The following is a 16,657-nucleotide window of genomic DNA, read 5'->3' as shown; positions in this document are numbered from 1 at the left end:
GCAACTGACAATCGTCTCTCTGCAAAGCCTCACATCTGGACATCTGTGCCCAGCCCCGGTTCTTGCTGACCCCACACCCTCCAAAGGTTTATTGATATGATCCTTATTAACAACTGATCATATCCCACCCACACTAGTTTTTGAGCCCACCATGTTCCAGGGCTGCACCCTAAATGGGTATCAGTCTATTTAATCCTCACCAGTGAAGATTAGAGAGGTGCCAAAGAGGTCAGGACTATTAGCATCCCCACTGTACAGATGAAGAAATCGAGGCCCAGAAAGCCAAACTCACAAGCCCAAGGTCACAGAGCTAGGAGATGAAACAGAACTCAAGGCTGACTCCAAAGCTAAGGTCTTGACCTTCGGGCTGGACTGTGGCTGCTGGCCCTTAGGAGGTGAGATGGAGATGGGGGTGAAAGTCTGAGGCAGAGAGGACTGAAAGCTAGGGGCCGGGAGGGGGCACCGAGGGTGGAGAATAGGGGTAAGGGTGATCAGGGGAGTGGAGTGGGGTTGGTAGGGGACCCACGGAGCCCAAGACAGTCTAGAGCCAAACCCAGGTGGGTGGGGTGGGAGTTTGGGTGTGAGTCACAGCCACTGGGTGGCCTGAAGCATCTAAAGACTATAGAAGGGCTGTCAGGAAAAGCGTGGCACTTCCTGACAGGCCCTGGGTACACTCACAATTGTCCTGAGGAGGGCATGGGGGCTGGCAGGCAGGCTGTCAGGAGGCCAAGGCTGGTCTCTTTGGGGCCCAAGTCTGTGCCTGCCCCCAAACCCAGTGCCCCTAAGCCACCTTCCAAACCTGCTCTTCTTCCTGTGGTCCTACCTCAGAGATCCCCATTCATCCAACACCCAAGCTGGACCCTCCCTCAGCCCCATACACCATCAAGCCCTCTACCCAGTCGCTGTGCCCCCCACCTCCCAGGCCTGCCCACTGTCCTCCTGGCCACCACCTGTCCCCCAACAACAACCTCCTCACTACTTTCCCTGCCCAGCCGGTCTCCTCCACAGCTTCTCTATGGCACGCCCCATTTTAAGCCCTCCATGGCTCCCCACTGCCCTCAGCATAGAGCCCCTTGGTCTGGCATTCAAGGCTGTGTGGTTACACTCCTGCAATCTGAAACGTTTGCTACCCTCACGCGCCATCTCTCCTCCACACCTTTGCACCTGCAGCTTCCTGGGACACCTCTCCTCTGAGCCTTCCCACACTTCATGCCTTTGGCCCTTCAGTAACCAGGCATCAGTGATGTTCAGGCCCCACTGCTTCAGGAAGCCCATGCTTCCCACACCCAGGAGAGGCCCCCTGCTCATGCGCTTTCCTGGGTCACTGACGGCCCTTTATCATAACATTCTGTCCTCCCCACTAACACTGTGAGCTCCTCCAGGCCGGGACCTCAATGGATTCATCCAGAACACCTGCCATGCCCCATAGATGCTGGTAAGGGTTTAAGTCCCTGTAAGTGATCCCTTGGCGCCCCCTTCTGGCCACATTGGGGGATATTCTTGGGATTCACTGAGCTTCAGAAGGGACTGAAGGAAGCAATTCATTCAATTTTGCACCTCCTGTGTGTCAGACACTGTGCTAGATGTTTGATGTCCATCAGCTCATTTAATCCTCATAGCAAGCCTTTGGGAGAGGTACCATTACTCCCATTCTACAGATGTGGAAATTGAGGTTCAGGGAAGCTACCTAAGCTGCCTGATGCCACTAAGAGACAGTACCAGGACTCAAACCTCAGACTGCTTGGCTCCGAAGTCCTGTTCTTCCCCCCGTGGGGGAGGGGGAACAGGGTGGAGAGAATAGTGCCATGAGGGGGAGGCCACGCCAGTAGTCATGGAGTCTGCAGCTTGCTCTTGGAAGTGCCCCTGGACCCAGCAGCTCTGATGGGGATTGGTTCTCCACTTTGGTACCACCGGAGCATCTGCCTGGGGTCAATCAGGGTGGGGACCTTGCACAGCCAGGCCCAACACTGGGTACAATAGCGATAAATAGAATTTATTTTGTACACCTGTTACGACATACACACAGCTGTGGGAGCTTCCAAAATGGGTGTTGGGGCTGGAAGGCTGGCCTTTGACGTGGCGCCTAAAAAGTGTGAACACACACACAAGGATGTGGACTCACAGCAGCTATGACTGGCTGCCCCCTCCATGGGGGACAGGTGCGGAGGTGAGGCCTGTGGCTCTATGCACCTGGGGTGCCCAGCAGCATGGGGTGGTAGGGGTTAAGCAGGGTGCTGGCTGGGGAGCCAGGTAGGTCCCCCTTTCCCCGCAAGGGGTCGCACGTGTCTGTCAGTGGACAGGGCATTGGCAGATCTGCGGTCGAGCTTGAGGGTCCAGGAGGGGCAACGGGCATGACCAGCTCCCTGCCCCTCAGCCCACCTGGGACCCCAGGGATCCCAAGAAGCAGGATAGGGTGGTAAGAGGCCCCTGGGAGGACAGTTCCCTCTTCTGGGGCAGGTACATGAAATCAGAGTCTTCAGGGACCTCTGAAATAATCTTGTCCGTTTGTAGCAGAGGTGCCCAGAGAGGGAGAGTGATTTGCCCAGAGCCACACAGCAGAATCCAAGTCAGAACCCAGAATGCCCAGCTCAGCGCTCTCTCTGCCACACCTCATACCCTGCTTCCTCCTGGTAGGCTATGTGCATATCTCAATACCCTCTCCCATGCTGTTCCCCCTGAGTCCAGAAGGGTGCCCAGGGGTGATGAGGGGCTCATGGCAGGAGCAGACCAGGCATAGAGTCCTGCTTCAACTGTCCACTCCCTTCCTCAGCCCAGACCCCCAGCCCGGGAGGTGGGGATGATGCCAGCAGCTTCCCCGCTCCCTGGTCTGGATGGCTCCACCCTGCGGAGCAGCCCAAACTGGTAGGCCAGGGAGAAGGCTGGGAAGGTAGAGAACAGTCCACAAGCTGGGGTTGGCCTTGAGGGCAAGGCCCCTTCTGCCTGGACTTGACACAGCATCTTCACCTTGTGCTTCTACGGCCTCGTCTGCAGGGCAAAGGGAGAGGGAGACACCATGAAACAGGGAGAAGGAAGCCTGAGAGGCTCACCCTTAGGGTTCCAGGCTCAGGATCCTTTCTATCCATTGGGAGCCCCCAGGCCCTGCCTCCCCCAGAAATTCCCACTGAATCCTCCCAGCAGCTTATGGGCTGAGGCAAAGCCCCGCTATACAGATAAGAAAACTGAGGCCCAGAGAGGGGTCATGATCTGCCCAAGTCACCCAGCAACCGAGTAGCAGAGGACTGACCCCCAGATATATTGCTCTCCCCCAGAGGGGAGAAAGGGAACTGGAAGGAGTTAGCCCAGCCCCCTACCCATGAACCACCCTCCCTAGCAAGCAAGAGTTGAGGGGCAGGGTCTGACCTGCTCAGTTTCTTCTTCAGAGAGGGTGGCCGACTAACAGCCCTGCACAGGCAGACAATGGGGGTGAGGCAGGTGACAGGACAGATGATGGCGTGGGGCAGGAGGCACAGGCACGCAGATGTCACCAGCAGTACCCAGGATGGACCAGCCCAGTCCCTTCTGGCTTGGGGCACTCTTGGCCCAGCCCCACTCCTGTCCCGCTGATGCCTCTCCCCAACAGTCAGTGCCCTCCCAGGGGGCTTCCTCCTAGGGTAGCACCAGGCCGTCCGCCCCGACCCCGCCAGCCCCCCTCAGCTGTACCTACCAGCTGGGGCATGTGCTGCTCAGATGCTTCCAGCTGGATCTTGATCTCGGGACACGCAGGGTCCCCCGACTTGCCGGCGTCTGGGTGGGGTGACCGCGAGGGGCCTGGGGAGGGGAGCAGGAGGGAGCCACCTCACTGGCCGCGGGGAGGCACCAGGGAAACGGGGGCATGGATGGGCGGTCGGCACCGTGTTTCCCAACCCCTCCAAGTCCCTCCCTCAGGGACCCTCACACAACACCCTCCCTTGCCCCTCCTGTCATCCTCCAAGGTCCTTCTAGCAGCAACCAGTTCTCCCACCCACCCACTAACCACTGTCCAGGCACACAGTCCACCAGGAGGAAACAGGGCATGAGGTGTGGCAGAGCACGCTGGGCGGGAGTGCTGCGCTCTGATTGGGCTCCTCTGTGTCTGTCCCATGTTAGGGCCGTCAGGTCCTGGACCTGGGTCCCATCACATACCCACCATCTAGGGCATGAGAACTGGTCTCGGACACTCTGTGCCTAGCCCTGTCCCCTCCAATCCTTCTTGGTGGGAGAAGCTGCCCCTGGCCTGATACCTGGTGAGCTGCCCCCACTTGTGGTGCTGACACTGTCCTCCAGCCATGTGCTATAGATGAAGGAGTCACGCTTGTGGGGCGTCCCTGAGGATGAGACGCTCTCCTGGGGGAGGCAGGAGGAGAAAGGGAGGAGAAAGGGAGGAGAGGGGCCAGGAGGGTGGCTCACACCATGGCACTGGTTTACCACCGCCCCCCACCGCCACGTTCCATGAGCCCCTACCCTTGCCCCACCAAAAGGATGCTAGAGCCCAGGACTGCCGCAGGGAGACCACAGGAGGGCAGGCGGCCTGGAGGCAGGCCCAGACCCAAGCACTCCCATTCGTTCATTCATTCATTCAGCAAACATTCACTGATGTTCTCCGTGGCTTGGACCAGAACAGGCATGGCTCCTGCCCTTGGGGAGCTCAAGGTCTAGGAAGGGAGACAGGCAGAGAAGAGAAGTAATCATCCTAGAATCTAAGCCCCATGGAGCAGGACCTTGGTCTGCATTGTTCCCTGCTGCACCTGCAGCACCTGGAACAGGTAAAGGTTTGCTGACTGAAGAATGACCAAAGGGTGTTAAGGATAAAGGCTAGGGGTTTGTGAGCCTAGAGAGGATTCCTAACCTAGCTTGGGACTGGGAAATCAGGGAGGTGATGTGGGGCTAAGTCGAGGTGATGTGGGGCTAAGTCGAGAAGGATAACTAGAAGTCAGCCAGGAAAAGGGGTAAGGAGGAGGCAGAGAGTTCTAGACAGAGGCTCATGCAGAGTCCTGGAGAGGGGAGTGGGCCTGGTATGTCTGGGGGACTGCAAGGGAGTACAGAGTGGCTGAAGCAGTAAGAGATGAGGTTGGGGAAGGAGGACGTGAGGAGCCAGATGGTCAATGGTCTCGGAGATTGGACTCTCCGTGAAGAGTACTGGGGAGCCATGGCAGGCTTCAGAGCAGGGGAGAGTTAGCGTTGTTCTTTTGGGCTGGGTCCTCAGATCACATTTCAGCCACACACTTCTACCCAGAGCGTCTCCAGGGATAAGAGCCCCAAGCACTGTGCAGCCGCCCCTGGACCTCTTACCAGGCCTGTGTCATCTCCGTCCACACCCTCCGTCTCCTCCACCACGCTGGCGAAGCTGCTGGCACTGGACGAGGAGCGGGAGAAGTCCTTCAGCACTTCCACCCTCTGGGCCGCTGTCTCTGCTCTGCCACAGACAGTGCCCTGTCAACCAGCGTTGCTCTGGGCACGGCCTGGGCCACACCCTCACATCCACCCTCCCAGCCCAGAGAGCCCAGCCAAGCACCTTTGTGCCCCCATTACAGCTCCCTGGACCGCTAAGCTTCCCAGGACTCCCACTGCAGCCTCCCATCCCCACACTGTCCTTCCTAATACCCATATGTGAACATGCCCCTCCCTGCTCAAAACTCTCTCACGGCTCCTCAGTGCCCCCAGATAAAGTCCAATCACCTTGGCTTGGTTTCAATAACAACTAGTTCGTGACTGACTCTGTGCCAGATACTATTCTAAGCACTTTCACATGAATTATCTCACTGCTATCATTAAACCCACCTTACGGATGAGGAGACACCAAGGCACAGAGAGGGTGAGCATGTGGCCCAACGTCACCCAGCCATAGGAGAAAGAACAGAGGTGTGGGTCAGGCCTTCCAACCCCAGAGTGCACTCTCTTAACTCCCCTATAATTCTGTTTCATGCTCAGGGCCTCTGGGTCTCCTGCATGGAGTCTCACTCCTTCCTTTGAATCCCCAAAAGCAAATTCATCTTTCAAAACTCAGCCAAGGGCCCCCTACTCCAGGAGGCCCTCCCTGATTCCTCCTCCCAAGGTGGGAATGACGTCTCTCCTCTGGGTCCTGCACACCTTGTCCCTCCCAGTCCCTGGTCCCTGTAACCTTTTCCTGCCTCCATGTTTGCTCGCCTGACTCTTCAGGCCACACTGAGTCCCCTGACACTTTTGACATCTGGCATGGGGCCTGGCACAGAGAGGCTCAGCCAACATGGGCTGAACAGAGGACAAAGGGGTGAGTGGGTGAAATGTCTGAGGGGTGGCCCCCGAGGCTGGCCCACGTCCCCAGAGCTTACCAAGGCCATACTGTGCTCCTGAGCCTGTCAGCTCCACCTCCCAAACACACTCCCAGCCCCCATACTTCTCCCTTCTTCCATGGCCACCACCTGGTCCAGCACCATCACCTGGCACCTGGATACCTGCAACCACCTCCTCACTGGTATCCCTGCCCCCGCCCCTGTGCCATCCCTTCACACAGCGACCACAGTCAGCTTTGTAAAAGCCTCATTCCCTGAGTCACACTCTTCCAAAGGCTCCTGGTCTCACACAACGTTCTCACACGGCCTCCGAAGTTGTGCCCATCTCTCTGACCTCACTTCTGCCGCTGCCCTGCACATGCCTGCCAGGCCCTGCCCCTCACTCCCTGGCCTTCAACTGCACTGTCTTTTCTCCCCGTCACTCAGCCAAGCTCTTTCCTGCCTCAGGGCCTTTGTACTTGCTGTGCTTTTTCACCTGGAATCCTCTTCCCTCTGCTATGCCAGCCTCAGCATGGTGACTCCTCATTCAGCTCCCCCATTCAAACGTCATCCCTTCAGGGCCATCTTCCCTGAGCATCCGTCTAAAACACTACCCCTGTCATCCTCCATCACATCCCTGTTTCATTTCCCTCCTGTCGTGTCTATCTACAAATGGCTTATTGGTTATGTTTACACTGGACCAACAGCTCCATGATGTGGGGACCACGTATGCCCAGTTCGCTGCTATGTTCCAGGATTTGGCACGGGGTCTGGCGTGCACAAAACACTCAGTGGGTGTGTGTCTTGAGGAGGACCCAAGAGAGCACCCGTGCCCTGGTGACACCCCAGTGTGGTGACACTCTGGTGTGGTGGTATCAGTGTACCCAGGACCTTGTGTCCAGGCTTGGGATGGAAGGGACAAGCCCACCACACCCAAGCCAAGCTTGGCGTGTCCTGAGCCCCAACCTGTTCTTGGTCGTGGGCATCTCCGGGGAGCTCTGAGTGGACGAGGTCTCCGACTTGGGCTCCTGTGAGACGTGCCCGCTGTCTGGGGTCTTCTGGCCAGCCGGGGGGCTCTCCCTGTGGGGCACACGAGGGCAGCGGGGGGATTCAGCACTGAGCCTAGCATCATGGGTAGAATGAGGCCCAGGTGGTGAGTGGAGGTCATGGGCACCTCATGCCTTGTACCCAAGGAGGCCTGGCTCAGAGCACCCCCAGAGCAGTCTTGGCAGACTCCTGGGCTGGCCTGGCCAAAGAGGGGGCAGGCACTGATGGGGTGTATGTGTGACAGGGTACCTACCAACTCCACCCCACTATAGCAGGGGCTATGACTGTCCCCTGTAATGGACGAGAAAACTGGGGCTCTGAGATGGGAAGGAACTTGCCCCGGGACACCCAACTATGATGAGTCCAAGCCAAGATTTGAATCCAGATTAAAGAATTCCGAGTTCTAGTGACGATGCCAGCTCCACTCCCAGCACCTCCTCAGCGCACCATCACCACACTAGGAGCTTCGGGTGCACTGCACTGAATCCTCACAGTGGCCCCACGATGTTGGTTCTGTTCTTATTCCCATTTTTCAGATTTGGACACTGAGGCTCAGAGAGGTACAGTGACTTGCCCAAGGTCACATAGCCCAGCTGTGTGTCATACTCACGAACTAGACTCTGCTTTCCAGGGGCTGCCCGGCTACTAATATGAGTTTTCTGCCCTATGCCTGCCTACACACATGCATCCCCATGTCCCCACAAGCACTGCCCTGGCACCAAGACAGCAGCCCTGGACTCACCTGCACTCGCTGGGGCAGTGGAGAGAGCATGGGTGCTGAGCCTGGACAGACAAGGGCTCAGATTCTAGCTCCGCCCCTCACTGGTTATGTGGCCTGGGCAAGTGCCTCCACCCCTCTGACCTATGACTCCTCCATCCACAAGGCGTGGGTCCCACCAGTGAACCAGCAGAACCGCTGAGGGCTAACAATGTTTCTGGGTATGTGACATGCTGGCCCTGGTGCTGGACGCATGGCAGGGACATGACCACACAGCTGTCACTGCTGGGGGATGCAGAGGGATGGGGCACTCCCTACTACCGGCTTCTCTATGCCATTGAGTGGGGGTCAGGAGAGAGGCCGTGGGGGGACAGGAAGGGGCCCAAGGAGACAGGACTCTGCCCCACCCACCCACCTTTTCTCCTGCACCTCCTGTATGTTCTCGATGCCGATGGCACTGCTGCGGCGTGAGCCGAACGGGCCTGACTTCTTCCTTGTGGGGCTCTTCCCAGGGACAATCAGTGACTGCGGGGAGAGGCCCAACTCAGTACCCGCCTGCTCTGGAAGCCCCCGTGCCCCCCACATGCCACCCTGGGACCCCACTGCCCCAGGCCCTGGAGAGGCAATGAGGAAGAAAGAGTGAGAGAAAATGTCCATCTCCAGAGACAGCCCTCCCAGTTTACAGATAGGGAAACAGGCCCAGCGAAGGCAGGCTCACGCAGCAGGGCTGGCCTGGGATCTTACAGCCCAGGAGGAGAAGGGCAGGGCCCCACTCTGTGGCTGGGAGGGGAGGAGGCCAAGTCCTCTCTCCGCCCTCCAGGTCTCCGTGGGGCCTGCAGCTAATAGGTGCGTGGTGAGAGCGGGCATAGCAAAATCCAAGCCCCTACCCCAGCAGCCAAAAGATAACCTCCCCATTTTCCCACACACTGGGGTGGGGTGCCTCAGGCACCAGGGTCAGGAAGGTGGGCCCCAGGGGGGCACGGAGGGGTAGGAGTCCCCGGGACACTTTATGGCAGGGAGGTGGGGGGCAGTTGGGGCAGAGGGAAAGGATGCTGCTCCATGCAGAACTGGCAATATTGGGGGACGTGCAGCTGGGGAAAGGGTCTATGGGTACCAAATCCCAACAGGGACTGGGCCAGGGTCCCAGGGGACAGGGTAGGGTCAGAGGGCCCTGGTTGGGGGCACTGGTGCTAGCACAAGTAGCAGGCCCCAAAGCAGGCCCTGAGTGCCTTCAGAGCTGCTGGCACTCCGTCCTGCACACCCTTGGGCCTGTCCCAGGGGTCAGGGAGGCAACGTCCCCAATATGGCCGCCGTCCTGAGAGCGAGCAGAGAACAGCGCGTGCAGGCAGCCTCCAGAGCTGGTGGCCCCGCAGACGACAACCTCTTCCACGGTTCCTATGCCTATGGCACTGCCCCGGCGTCCGAATCTACTCGCGCTTTTCCCAGGAATAAGCAATGACTGGCAAGTAGCAGAGGACAGGGGCAGAGAGAAACAGACAGACATCAAGAGAGTTAGAGAGACAGAGATGGCAAGACGGAGAGACACAGAGAGGTGAGACAGGGGAAGGAGGGAAAGACAGATGGACAGAGAAAAACAAAGAAGAGAGACAGAGCAGGGGATGGGAAGAGAGAAGTGTAATCCAGAAACAGAGAGGACAGAGGACACAGAAAAAGGGATGGACAGATAGTTATAAAGACAGAGATAGAGATGGGGGCATGTGAGAGGGGGAGACAGATGGAGATGGCAGCATACAGAGACAGGAACAAGAAGGCAGAGATGGGTACAGGGAGAGACACAGGCAGAGAGAAAGAAAGGGGAAGGTAAAAAGGAAAGAGAGAACAGTGGAAAGGGGGAGGGAGGAGCAAGCAGGTGCAAGAGGAGAGAAGAAACACAAAAGTGGGAGAAGGTAGGGAAAGTCATAGAGAAGAAAAATGGAAGGAAAAACGAAGAGCGGGAAGAGAGCGAAGAAGAAGGAAGCAACATGAAAAAGGTGGAGAGTCGTGCAAAGACAAAAACAGAAATGGGTCTGGTTACTGCCATGGTGGGTGCTGCTGGCCTGGCCCTGTCCCTGGGGCCCCTCTTCGGCCACCCACAGGAGGCTAGGCCCATCTAGAAGGGGAGGGGGGTTGGTAAATCTCGGCGGGGGGGTTGGGCCTCTTCCTTCGATGACAGTGGGCTTAGTAACACTGCTGGACAGCAGAGAACCCACCTTCCTCCCATGGCCAGGCCAGACCACAGGGCAGGGGTTGGGAGGGCTCCCTCCTGCCACGTGGCACAGCCTCACAGCACTGAGCACAGGGCCTGGCATGCAGTAGACAGTCAAATGAGGGAGGGAGGGAGGGAGGGACGGATGGACGGATGGAGGGACAGAGGGAGGGATGGAGGGACAGAGGGAGAGAGGGAGGGAGGGACGGAGGGATAGGGATCGGAGAGCAAAGCAATGGGTGCAGTGCCCTGGATGGCCACTGGGTGGCGGAAAGCAGACAGGCCTGGAGTTAAGCCTTATTTAGCATTCTATACCCCCAGCATTCCTTTAGGTGTTAGCAACAGAATCTGAGAGTCTGGCAGACAGTAAGTAATCACACAGTAGGTGCTCATTCAGGAGATGCTCACACAGAAGCCCAGTTCCTGACACAATAGGTAGTCACAAAGCCACAGAGGCCCTGGTGCATAGTAGGTGCTCACACAGCAGCCTAGGGCCAGGCACACAGGTGCTCAGAGTAGATGCCCACACAGCAGCTCACTTCCTGACACATAGTAGGTGTTCACTGAAATCCAGGGCTCAGCACACATTATGTGGTCATACAGCAGCCCATTTCCTGACACAAAGTTCCCACACAGCAGCCCAGGGCTGGGCACACAGTAGGTGTTCACAGAGTTGATGCCCATACAGCAGCCCAGGACTAGACACACAGTAGGTGCTCACAGAAGCTCAGGACTGGGCCTATAATAGATGCTCACAGAGTACATGTTTATACAGCATCCCAGGACCTGACACACAATAGGTGCTCACAGTGTTGCCATCCACACGGCAGCCTGAGACCTGACACACAGTAGGTGCTGACAGTGTAACCATCCACACGGCAGCTCAGGACCTGACACACAGTAGGTGTTCACAGTGTAGCCATACACACAGCATCCAGGGACCTGACACACAGTAGGTGTTCACAGTGTAGTGATACACATGGCATCCCAAGACCTGACACACAGTAGGTGTTCACAGTGTAGCCACCCACATGGCAGCCTGGGACCTGACACACAGCAGGAACTCACAGTGTAGCCATTCATATGGCAGCCCAGGACCCGAAACACAGTAGGTGTTCACTGAGTAGCCATCTACACAACAGCCCAGGACCTGACACAGTAGGTGTTCACAGTGTAGCCATCCACACAGCAACCCAGGAATTGACACACAGTAGGTACTCACAGAAGCTCAGGGCCAGGCCCATAATAGATGCCCACAGAGTACATGCCCACACAGCAGCCCAGGTCTCGACACAGTAGGTGCTCACACTATAGCCATCCACAAAGCAATCCGGGTCCTGACACACAGTAGGTAACCACCCAGCATCCTAGAGCCAGGCACACAGTTGGTGCTCACACAGCAACCAGGACCTGACACATAGTGAGTGCCCACAGACTGACACACAGTAGGTGCTCCCAGAAACCCAAGGCTGACAGTAGATGCCCACAGAGCAGCCCAGTTCCCAGCACACAATAGACAGTAGGTGCTCAATAAGAAATGTGATACAGAGGCTGCCCCAAGCTGACTCGAAGAAAGTCCACGCCCAAATGAGGGGCTGGGAGGAGAGGAGGGCTGAGGTGCTGGGGAGGTGGCTGCAGGCTCAGCTTCCCAGTGTCCCAGTCTAGGAACTCAACCCTATGAAAAGCAGTGGTTGGACTGAGTCCAGAGCCCAGGATGGGGCCAGCCTAAGGAGGCAAGGGAGAACTGAGGGTCCTGGAGGGAAGTGCAGGAAGGGGGCACTCACTATTCCAGCCGCCTTGGCCAGGTCAGGGTTGTTGGGCGCAAAGCTCCCACTGTGGCTGGTGGACACGGTGTTGGGCTTCTTGTTGCTTAGCCCCATGGCATCCATGGACTGGCTGCGGCTCCGGATGACTCGCTGTGGGGGTGGGGAGGGGGCACAGGCTTCGTAAGACGCCACCACCTCAGGGAAACCCAGAGCTCTGGGCAGCGCCAGGAGCCAGGCATCTGGTCCCTTCATTAACTCCTCCCCAAACCAGGGCCCCACCTAATACTCTATTCCCAGCCGCAAGCTCTACCCCAGAAACAGACCACACCCCCAAGCTTGTTGTTGTCAGGCATCCTTGATTGGGTCCAACTCACAGTACCCTATATCCAACAGAACAAAACACTGCCTGTTCCTGTACCACCCTCACCACTGTTGCTATGTTTAAGCCCATTGTTGCAGCTACTGTGTCAATTCATCTCTTTTTCGCTGATCCCCTACTTTACCAAGCTTGATGTCCTTCTCCAGGGACTGGCACCCCAATACTGCTCTGAGTGACCCCAGGAAGCCCCTTGTCCTCATGAAGACTCAGTTTCCCTATCTGTCACACAAGAGGCAGGTCATGTGGTGCCTACGGGTAGTTTGACTCTGCCACCAATCAGAGGGGTGACCTTAGGCAAGCCACTTCGCCTCCCTGAGCCCCAGTCTCCTCCTCACGTGGCTGTTGTAAGGACTGAGGAAGACACTGGGTCATCACTAAAATGTGCACAGAGACCCCTCCAGAAAACTCAGTTTCCTTCCTTCTAAGGTCTCTTAGAGGTTTCTTCTTTCCTTCTTTCTTTCCCTCCCTCCCTTCCTTTGTCCAGTGAATCTCTACTGACACAAGACCATACTACCTTATATTTGGTCTCTCACTTAATCTACCTATCAGTCCTACAAAAGGGTGACTATTATTATGCCCATTTCACACATGATGAAACTGAGGTAGAGAACAGCTTAGAACCTAGATGCTAAATCCCATGCCCTTAACTGTGGATTCTGCTGTCTCTTAGAAATTCTTTGACCTAATCTAGGTGCAGTGTGCAGCACCTGCCACATGTGGGACCACTGGAGCCCTCTCTCAAAGAAGGCACCCAGACCATGCTCACTCCACCGTTTTGCTGTCTCCAGTGGGCAGAGGCAAGACGGTCTATTCACCTCAGCTGCAGGGTAGGCCTGGGCAGCTTGGCTAATTCCCTTATGCAAATCCACATCTCCAGCTCTGTGGGTTGCCCTGGGGTGAACATGAGGCCTCAGGCCCACCAGGCTAGGCACCTGGAGGATGGGCAGTTCCCTTGCTGTGGGTGGAGGTGACAGTGGCAAAGAGGCGTGGCACTTACACCCTAAGAACCTGCAGCCTGGGTGAGTCCAGAAACTCCTTCTCTGCCTCTCAGTCTGAATAACAAATAGCTGCTGAGGCAGACAGCGCATTTTGTTTTTTAACTTAGTCTAACTGCCTTACAAATAACAACAGTTGTATGAAGTAAGTTGCTATCACCCCACTCAACAGATGAAGAAACAGGCTCGGAGAACAGACAGCTGGTAAGTGGTAACGCTGGGATTTGTACCCAGGGAGTCTGTGCCCTTAACACTAAACTAAACCAGAGATGGCCAGGGTGGGTCACACAGGCCTAAGTTCACACAGGCCAGATGCCTCTTCAACAGCCACCCAGTTCACAGACTCCCTCAGGGACCTCTGTTTCTGTCCCTCTGTGAGAAGACAGGCCTCCTCCCCTCTTCTCTGCATGCTGACCTAGCAGCCAGCCGCCACCCTTGGCACTTCAGCAGAACTCCCTGGTGGACTCCACCCTCAAGGCTAGTCCCTGCCTCCAAGCCATTAACTCCTCCCCAAGCCAGAGCCCTACCTTACACTCTACTCTCCGCAGCAAGTTCTACCCAGAAACAGACCACACCCCAAGCCTGCTGTTGCTAGGTGTTGCTGAGTCAGTTTCGACTCACAGCGACCCTAGGTCCAACAGAACGAAACACTGCCTGGTCCTGCGCCATCTTTACAATTGTTGCTATGTTTGAGCCCACTGTTGCAGCCACTGTGTCAGTCCATCTCTTTTTCGCTGACCCTCTACTTTACCAAGCATGATGTTCTTCTCCAGGGAATGGCACCCCAAATCCTTGGGTCCACCTTGAGACTTGCCCTAATCCAGACTCCACCCCCAACTGGGAACCCGCCTCTAGCCACACCCCCACACCTCGCCTATCAGCTCACCCCCACCCCACCATGCCTCTTCCCCCTCACCCGTAGACCCAGGGAGTAGACCCAGGGACGTTACCTTGAAAGACTCAAAGAAGCCACCGCCCCCGCCGCCGTTCTCCATCTTGTCCTCGTCCCCGCCCAGGCCCATCATAGACTGGCTGTGAATATGCAGCTCCTCATGGAGCGTCTCCAGGAGGGCAGCCCGCGTCCGCTCCTGTGGGCCAGCACAGTGGTGAGGACACCACAGCGATCAGTCCTGGTCCCACAGTTCCAATTCCAGCAGTCAAGTAAGTGCAGAGCGGGGAAGAGTCTGGGCTCGGGACCCTTCGCAGTTCAAGCAGCCCCCAGGGCTCCTTATGTCCCTTCAAGATCTGGCGTCACTCCCCCTCCATTCCCACCACCCCCCAACCTCACCAGCCTGTCACCTCTGAGGCCCCCTCCTACACACACCTCATAACTAGCTGCCCTGTTGATTCTGACTCATGGTGATCTCCTGTGTGTCAGAGTAGAACTATGTTCCATAAGGTTTGCACTGGCTGATTTTTTGGACATAGATTGCCAGGACTTTCTTCTGAGGCACCTCTAGGTGGAATCAAACCTCCAACCTTTCCATTAGCAGCCAAGTACATTAACCATTTGCACCATCCAGAGACTTCACCCAAGCCCTGTTGTTGTTGGTTGCTGCTGAGTCAATTCTGTAGCCACCCCATGCGTACAGAGTAGAGTTGCTCTAGTTTTCAAGCCCAGCTCATTCCTAAATCCTTCCTCCCTGACAGCTGCAAGGCCCTCATCCTTGCCCATCCATAGTCTGAAGAAGGCTTTTCCCTCCCCGGGGGCAGGGCTGAGATTCTAAATTAGAAAGGAGTGAGGGGATCGGCCCCAGCAGGAAACCCACATTCTCACCTCCAGTTTAGCAAACTTCTCTGCCTTGTAGCAGGCGTATTCAGCATTGATCAGCTTTGTCAGCAAAAATTCCTGGAACTCAGGCCCCTGGGAGCCCCCAGCGTGGGGGAGAAGAAAAGAGAAAGGGAGGTCAAGTGAGCACAGGGACTGAACCCTCAGGAGTCAGGGTCTGGAGCTCCTAAGCCACTCCCTGCTGAGGTTGGGGCTGCCCTCACTTCACTCACAGAAGGGTGTCTCCTGGGGCTCAGCTCAGCATCCCAGGCATCTGAGGGCCCTGTGCCTTCATGCCCATCTACCCCCTCAGAAGGGCAAACCCCTCAAATGCAAAGGTCTGGGCTGGAGTCTCCTACTCCTCCATCTGGGGCAGCGGGCATGCTGCACACAGGACTACAGCCAGGGCTTGAAGTGTGGCTCCTGAGAGGAGGGAGTCGTGTGCCCTGTTCCCCAGTTGTCTTAGAGGAAAGGCCACGAAGTCTGCTATGAAAATGTAAAATGGTAGTTGCTGGTTGTGTGACCTTATAAAAAAATTAGTTTTTATCAAGATGGCACAGAAAAGCCAGGCCCCAGGTGCAAGTTAGGGGAGTCCAGCTGCCCCAACACACAGTGGGGCTTCAGGACCTTGTCTGGCAGAATCTGTGCCCCCTCTCTGCCCATGACCAGGGATGGGGTTGCCTCTCACCTTCCTGAACACAGCGGGGTCCGGGAGAGGGGGCCCAAAGAAGGGCACGTCATCCCTGGCAGTGACGGAGACCTGGAAGGGAGGGCAACTGACCCTGTAGAGCCTGGGGCCTCCTCTGCCCCAGCCCCTCTGCCCCACTGTCTCACACCAGCCAACTAAAACCAAACCAAACCCGTTGCCATGGAGTTGATTCTGACTCATGGCAACCCCATGTGTTACAGAGTAGAACTGCTCCATAGGGTTTTCTTGGCTGTAATCTTTACAGAAGCAGATCGCCAGGCCTTTCTTCCAAGGTACCCCTGGGTGGGTTTGCCATCGAGTCAACTGCACTCACAGCGACCCTATAGGACAGAGCAGAACTGCCCCATAGGGTTTCCAAGCAGCAGCTGGTGGATTTGAAGTGCTGACCTTTTGGTTGGCAGCCGTAGCTCTTAACCACTGCACCACCAGGGTTCCCTTTGGTTAGGAGTCAAGCGCAAACCATTTGTACCACCTAGGGACCCCCAAATTATCCCCCCTCTCCCACCCCATGCTGAGCATAGGGCCTGCCTCTCGGGGGGCTCAGTGACTACTGATTGGGTCAGTGAACCCCAGGATTTCAGCTGCTTGACCCTTTGCCCTGAACTTGAGTGGTGGGAAGGGGTGGAGGGCAACAGGAGTAACTGGGGATACTGAAGGTGGGAAGGCTGAAAGAGGCAGAGGAAGGTGATTCTGGGCTGGGGGTGGAGGAGGGTAACAGGCCCCTTTGAGGGGGTGACCTTTGTGGAAGCAGAGAGGGAATGATGGGAATTCTCCCTCATCAGGGCAGAAAGAAAGCTCAGAGCCCCCCAGATGAACCCTCTATTTACAGTTGGGAAAACTGA

General features: G+C 56.6%; 1 protein-coding gene across 4 annotated transcripts in view; it reads right to left on the bottom strand.

Annotated features, from left to right (window-relative positions):
• Window positions 1–1,972: 1,972 nt before the first annotated feature.
• The window catches only part of RAP1GAP (RAP1 GTPase activating protein), a 53,017-nt gene continuing 38,332 nt past the window's right edge, over window positions 1,973–16,657 (bottom strand). The window contains exons 14-25 of one of the 4 annotated variants that reach the window (XM_023732016.1): window positions 15,795–15,866; window positions 15,116–15,202; window positions 14,289–14,426; window positions 11,983–12,114; window positions 9,374–9,451; window positions 8,408–8,517; window positions 7,194–7,307; window positions 5,269–5,392; window positions 4,221–4,323; window positions 3,665–3,768; window positions 3,361–3,402; window positions 1,973–2,985 (exon numbers count right to left, since the gene is read on the bottom strand). In XM_023732016.1, coding sequence (XP_023587784.1) covers window positions 3,394–3,402; window positions 3,665–3,768; window positions 4,221–4,323; window positions 5,269–5,392; window positions 7,194–7,307; window positions 8,408–8,517; window positions 9,374–9,451; window positions 11,983–12,114; window positions 14,289–14,426; window positions 15,116–15,202; window positions 15,795–15,866 — 1,071 coding nt within the window. In that variant the 3' untranslated portion in view covers window positions 1,973–2,985; window positions 3,361–3,393. The remainder of the gene's footprint in view (window positions 2,986–3,360; window positions 3,403–3,664; window positions 3,769–4,220; window positions 4,324–5,268; window positions 5,393–7,193; window positions 7,308–8,407; window positions 8,518–9,373; window positions 9,452–11,982; window positions 12,115–14,288; window positions 14,427–15,115; window positions 15,203–15,794; window positions 15,867–16,657) is intronic. The other 3 variants (XM_004377155.2, XM_004377156.3, XM_023732017.1) reach the window with 3 other exon arrangements.

Source organism: Trichechus manatus, unplaced genomic scaffold (genome assembly GCF_000243295.1).
Source record: "Trichechus manatus latirostris isolate Lorelei unplaced genomic scaffold, TriManLat1.0 scaffold00048, whole genome shotgun sequence".
Classification (NCBI taxonomy): domain Eukaryota; kingdom Metazoa; phylum Chordata; class Mammalia; order Sirenia; family Trichechidae; genus Trichechus; species Trichechus manatus.
Note: the sequence above shows the minus strand (reverse complement) of the source record. Positions and strands in the feature narration are given on the sequence as shown.